This window comes from Muscardinus avellanarius, assembly GCF_963383645.1.
Source record: "Muscardinus avellanarius genome assembly, chromosome: 7".
Classification (NCBI taxonomy): domain Eukaryota; kingdom Metazoa; phylum Chordata; class Mammalia; order Rodentia; family Gliridae; genus Muscardinus; species Muscardinus avellanarius.
The window spans coordinates 80,575,767-80,581,850 of record NC_137793.1 but is presented as its reverse complement, the minus strand read 5'-3'; the positions used below and the strand labels follow the sequence as shown (position 1 = coordinate 80,581,850).

General features: G+C 44.3%; 1 protein-coding gene across 1 annotated transcript; it reads right to left on the bottom strand.

Moving 5' to 3' along the window:
• Positions 1-398: 398 nt before the first annotated feature.
• On the bottom strand, positions 399-1,208 carry LOC308264831 (UPF0739 protein C1orf74 homolog; the record flags this gene model as incomplete). The annotated part of the gene is made up of 1 exon (XM_080698358.1): positions 399-1,208. The coding sequence occupies one exon, from the start codon at positions 1,206-1,208 to the stop codon at positions 399-401; it is 810 nt and encodes a 269-aa protein (XP_080554484.1).
• Positions 1,209-6,084: the final 4,876 nt, after the last annotated feature.

Sequence of the window (6,084 nt, the reverse complement as noted above, 5' to 3'; positions counted from 1 at the left end):
AAACTTAAGCATCCTGGAATGCTCTCCTTAGTAAAATTTAGTTGGAGACCCAAAAACATGCAGAAGCATTCAGTCCTTTTCCTTTCCTAGAAGATTCTAGCCACACAGGGTAGGCTATCACAAAGGCATACTGCTTGTTCTCCACACCTTTTATTTTTCCCCACCATCTCTCCTTCTGTCTCTTATTCAGTGAAAATTAATATATAAACAATTAATTGATACTGACATTATCAATGCTACCACTACCATCACCTATCTGCATTCACAATGTAGCCAATTAATTAATTACAGCATCCTTCCCTAGCGTCCTACTGGCACTTGAAATGATTCCTATTTGACATCCCCAAACCAGTTATGATTATTTATTGAATACATTCTACATGGGAGGAGCTTTAAAGTCAGAGGGCCACAGCTGGCAGTGTGACTATCTCAGAAGCGATGCTGAGGTCAGCAAAGTCATTCTGAGTCCTAAATTGAGTTCTGAGGTTCTTCTCCCAGGCACTGAGAATGGCCCTCAGGGCCGGGAACAAGCTCTCTGGGACACTAAAGGAATAGAGCAAGACTGGAGGTTGACCTAGTAGCCATGAGATCCGGGCCGTGAATACCCGTAGTGGTGTCAGGGCTAAGCAGTTGTCTCCCTGGTTCAGATGAAAAGTGTAAGAGACAGGATAGCCCAGAAGGATCCCAAATACAGTACAGAGATTCCAGTCTGAGGAATGGAGCCTGCTGTGAGAAACTCCTAGGGAAAAGTCCCTCTGCAGTCCCTGCAAATGAGTGATGATCGTATCCACCAGGGCCTTCAAGTCCTGAAACTCATCCAGGGAACAGATAGAAGGATGAGGTTTCGAGCTGGAAACATCCACCAAGGCTATGGTACCAAGCAGCACCTGCTTCAGGTGCTGACATACATGCTCAGGATTGACAATGAGGCTATTTTCTCCAATCTCAAGAATGTGAAGTCCCAGAGTCAGGAAGCCCAGCCCCTGAAGCTCCTCCAGATAGTTTTGGAGCGCCAATGCTCCTGCACAGTTACAATCGTACAGCACAGCTGGCTTCAGTCCCCGGGCCACAGCCAGCACCTCTCCAGCTAGATGAAGACAGGCAGCTCGAGGTGGACCCTTTCTCTTTCCCAGGCCGAGGGTCTGCTGAGCAACTGCCACCAACAGCTGAGGGCTCGGTGTTGACATGGGATCTGGAAGTGTTGACATGCAATCTGGAAGCAACAGCAAGCTTGGCCTCCTTAGCTAACCACAATTCCCTTCCCTAGGTCACATCTCAGCTCCAGACACCGAGGAAAAGCCTAGAAGTAAAGTAGCAGAAGATTATTAACACCAACCAGTGACACACTAGGAAACCTACCAACAGCCAGTCTTCCCATTATGACTTACTGCATCTTCCCAAAGTTATTTTGTCCTTCCTCTAATTTGGAGGGCTCACCCAGGCCAGACAAAATGAAGTCACCAATGCTACTTCATTTGTCTGGTTAATTTGCTCTCCCGTAGTCCCAAATTCGTGCCCCAAATAAGACCTTACAGCCAGATATACATTATCTCTACTTTCTAAATTTTGCCTGTTGCCAATTTTTATATCATATTCTAATCTTAAGAGTTTAGATCAGAGAAGAGATAGGAATGGTATCTGGCAAAATTCACATTTCACCCCAAAAAACTGCCCTTTGGAACAGAGCTCTGGGATCCAATCTGCTAACTTCCTTCTCCATCTGCCAAGGAGAAGAGCTGTAATAGCAATTTGACTGAACATACACTAGAATGTAGAGTAACAACCACCTCAACCTAAGACATAAGTATAAATGAAACGACCTAAAACTGCAGTTTTGTGTTTTAATTTCTACTGCTGCTTTTCCTTTTAGCAGTTATTCAAGGGCTGTGGAAAGACTGTGTCCCTCCAACACATATACCGCACACCTGACACCGGTGACTGGTGACTTAAATGCGGCAGCGGACCCCACGTACGTGCTACTTCCACTTCCGCTGCTGGTTCGCGGGCTCGGAAACTCCTTCCGGTTTCCTGCCTATTGCTGGGAAGGCGGATAGTCCCCCGCGTCCCGCTACAACACTGGAAATCCCGCCCGATCTCTGCGTAGGACCCTCGCAACCCACTCAGCTCCAGACCAGCAAAAACAACCTGTTGCGCAAGCGCACCCACTCACGCCCCGCCCACTGCTTTCGGTGATGTCATCCAGCCCGCTCGCGCGCCTCGGGTTAGAACCACTAGCAAGACCGCCCCTTCAGTGTACCGGAAGTGCGAGCCTACTGAGCCCGCCCCTTCCGGCCAGACAGGCGCCGGCCCCGCCCCTGTGCGGAGACTGGGAGGAGCGGAAGTGGACAAAAGATACCGAAACCTGCTGAAGCCGGCTGTCGGGTGCTGCCCTCACTTGGCTTCGCGGCATTGCCTTTCTTGTGTTATGGAGTCTAGAGACACAATTATCCAGGAAGCTAGAAATAGGGCATCCAGGGTTTAATAAACAGCCTTTGATTTGTGTTTGGGGAAACGCGCTTTTCCTTGCAGACAAAACCTGTTCCGAGACAACTAACAATACTTTGCAGAATATCCTCACCTGTGAGTGGTACGGTAAAACTTTTTTTAAAAAAAGTTTACGTTCCTAAATCCTAAATTCGATAGGCTGAGCTTCAAGGAGGAAAGGTCTTTCATAGTATGTGCTAGGCAATGCTCCTAGGCTTTGGAAGTATTGCATTGTACAAAATACCCCACCTTCGTGGAGCTCAAGTTCTAGATTCCAAATAAGAAATGAAAATCCAGAAGCTTTTCAGTCACGTCGTTATGAGGGAAAAGTGTTATTTTAAACACCTTTTTGGCTATACCATGAGGGGAAAGAGTTCCTTGAGAAAACCACAGTATCCACAACGCAGCAGGACAGAAACTAAGGAAACTTGCAGGTGCCTCTACTGGAGGTTCAGCTCCTGGCTCTACCTTGGTAGTATCTTCAACAATAAATGATAAGAGTAAAGGTGGGTCCGTTGTGCACGGAGGACCAGCTTGTTGGGGTTGCCACCCTAACTCTGGTTCTTAGTTCAAAAGGAATCAGAAGTACACACTATTGATACAACTATCCTCTTTTTATAATTTTTTTCCGTATCTATTTCCTCTTGATAGCAGTAAATCCCTCAAGTGGAAGGCTTGTGTAGTTCGTTTATTATAACAACAGATATTTCAAAACACCATCAGACGCTATTCTAAGTACTGACAGCAAAGACCAAGACAAACAATCTTCACCTTCAGCAAGTTTGTAGGACACATGCTGAACAATCACAAGAGACATGACTATTCAGAAAGTAAATTTAAAGGGAACATACAACCAGGGACCTACTGTATGGGAAAGGAACCAGCCCAAGTCCAACACTTACCCTGTCAATTTACCTACAGCAGTTTACTTTTTAATTTTAATCTAGTATGGGCTGGGTATGGTGAGGAAGTGTTGGTGACCATCTATTCCCATTCCAGGTGAAAGCAAGAGAAAACACCTAGGGAGCAAGTGGGGTAGCTAAGAGACAGCAGACTGAGTCCTTAAAAAAAGAAAAATGACCTTTTCTATCAGTCATAAAAACTGACAGGCATTTATTTTGTAAATATGCCCCTGCTTTGGGAAATGGAGGTTTCCTATTTCTTCTTTGGTCTAAAGAAAAAAAACTTGGCCAGTGGGAAACTAGCTAACTGGATTAGACCGTGAGGTCTCACCCCATCCAATGGGGGCTACTCATTAGGAGGATAAAAGGAAGACTGGACTGCCCATGTGATGTGCTTGCCCCAATTTTATGGTGTGCATACACGCTTCTGCACAAAAATAAAGGACCTTGCTACCAGGCATGGTGGCTCACGCTTGTAATCCCAGAGCTCAAAAGGCTGAGACAGGAGGATAACAAAGGTTCAAAGCCAGCCTCAGCTACTTATAGTGAGGCTCTCAGTTAGACTAAGTTAGACCCTGTTTCTAAACAAAGTATAAAGTAAGTCTGGCAGTATAGCCCCGAGATAGAAAAGCCCCTGAGTTCCACCCCCAGTACCACCAAAAAAAAAAAAAAAAAAAAAGTGACCTTGCTGAGTTACTTTTGAGTTCATGAGTATTTATTTGTTTAAATTTGTTTCTAACAAATCCTTAAGAAAGACACCTGTTAGTTATCAAAACCAGAGAAAGAAGCCGAGAGTGGTGGTGCATGTCTATAATCCCAGTACTTGGGAGGCTGAGACAGGAGGATCATGCAGGTTCAAAGCCAGACTCAGCTACTTTGGCTCTCAGCATCTTTGTGAGACCCTGTTTCCAAATAAAAATAATTCCGGGAGTGTAGCCCGGAGGTAGAAAGCCCCTGGGTTCCATCCTCAGTACCACAAAAAAAAAAAAAAAGAAGAAAGAAAGAAGGCAAAGAAAGAAAGGAAGAAAGAAAAAGAAAGAAAGAAAAAAATAAAGAAAACAAAACAGAGAAAGAGTATGGGAGGTGATCAGAGTAGATCCCATGATGCATTCTTCCAGCATTTGAAGAAAATTCAAAATAAGAAACTAGTAAAAAAAAAAAACATTCATCCATCCATCCATCCATCCCTCTAACCCCTTTAGCAAACTTTTCACTATAGTCACATACTGAAAGCTCATTCCTTCTGGGCACTTTAGAACTATTTTCAAAATTCTTTACCAGCTTACCTCATCTGCCTCCTATCTACATGGACAGCTTGACTGTTAGCTCTTTGCAAAAGGGAAAGAAGCCAGCTTATATCCAACAGTTGTGCCATCACACCCAGCTAGTTGTCAGTTCTTTAAATATACTTTCAGCTATTTGAAAAGTAGAGCTAGGCACAGTGGTGGCAAAACACTTGTAACCACAATACTTGGGAAGCTGAAATAGAAGGAATACTCATTCGAAGACAGTCTTAGGAACTTAGCAATGATCCTCAGCCACTTAGCAAAACCCTGTTTCAAAATATAAAAAGTTCTAGGGGTGTACCCCCAAAGGTAGAACGCCCCTGGGTTCAATTCTCAGTAACAAGAAAACACTGGGGATGGAGGCTGAAATAGGAGGATCATAAGTTCGACAACAGCCTCAACAACTTAGCAAGACTCTCAGCATCTTAGCAAGACATTGTTTCAAAACAAAAAAATAAAATAAAATAAAAAGGGCTGGGGGTGTAAAATTCCCCTACTAGGAGGTAGTTTAGTTTAAGGGTAGCAGACTATATGTGGGCTGACCTGACACAGACATCAGTATTCCAGAGGACTGGGGCCTGCCATTGGAGATTAGTATCTGATTTTTTGTTTAGGCATTAGAGTTTAAGTCATACATAATTTCATCTTATAGAGAAAAGTTATGAAGGGACTGTAGCTAAAGAAAATACCAGACAGTACCAGTGTGAGACAGAGACACTGCAGTGTTCAACACTGTGTACTCCTGACCTCCTTGTTCATACCCAGACACCTCCCCTAGCAAGGGAGATAAGCAGCTTTGTGCTAAGTGAGCCTTTTCCAGAAGAGCAGTGCCCAACCCTTCTTCACCCTGGCCTTAACACACCCAACACCTCATTTTTCCCAAATGCAAAAATCCAAATGACAGGAAGACTCATAATATTAAGTCTTCAAGAAAGAAAAACTGTCCCTTTTGTAGCCAGGAATATATTCTGGATGGTCAGTTCATGTCCAGGTCTTCCTCAGAGAAGTAAACCTACCACTGAGTCACGTGGGCTCACCCCTAACATATACAAAGTGGTATTCATGAGGTGACAAGGTTAGCACCTGAAAACCCATTCTTTCACAGAATCCCCAGGCTTCTGTGTCATCAGCTTCCCTTTAGAAGCTCAATTTATGAGCTTTTAATCTACAGGTCAGGTGACTTTCAGACTCTGGCACCCATTTCTATTTAGATATCAAGCCTGGTTGCTAAGCAACACCCAGTCAGCTCCTCTCCCTCTTACTTCCCCCATCAGGGAGCCAGTTTACTATACTAGCAGAACAGGTCAAACAGAGCCCAATCCTGGCCAGATCAGTGCTTGAGGGAACTTTAATGAAGCAAGGGGAAAAATGTGGTGCATGAACAATGCAGAAAGGTTAAGATCTAGGTAGTC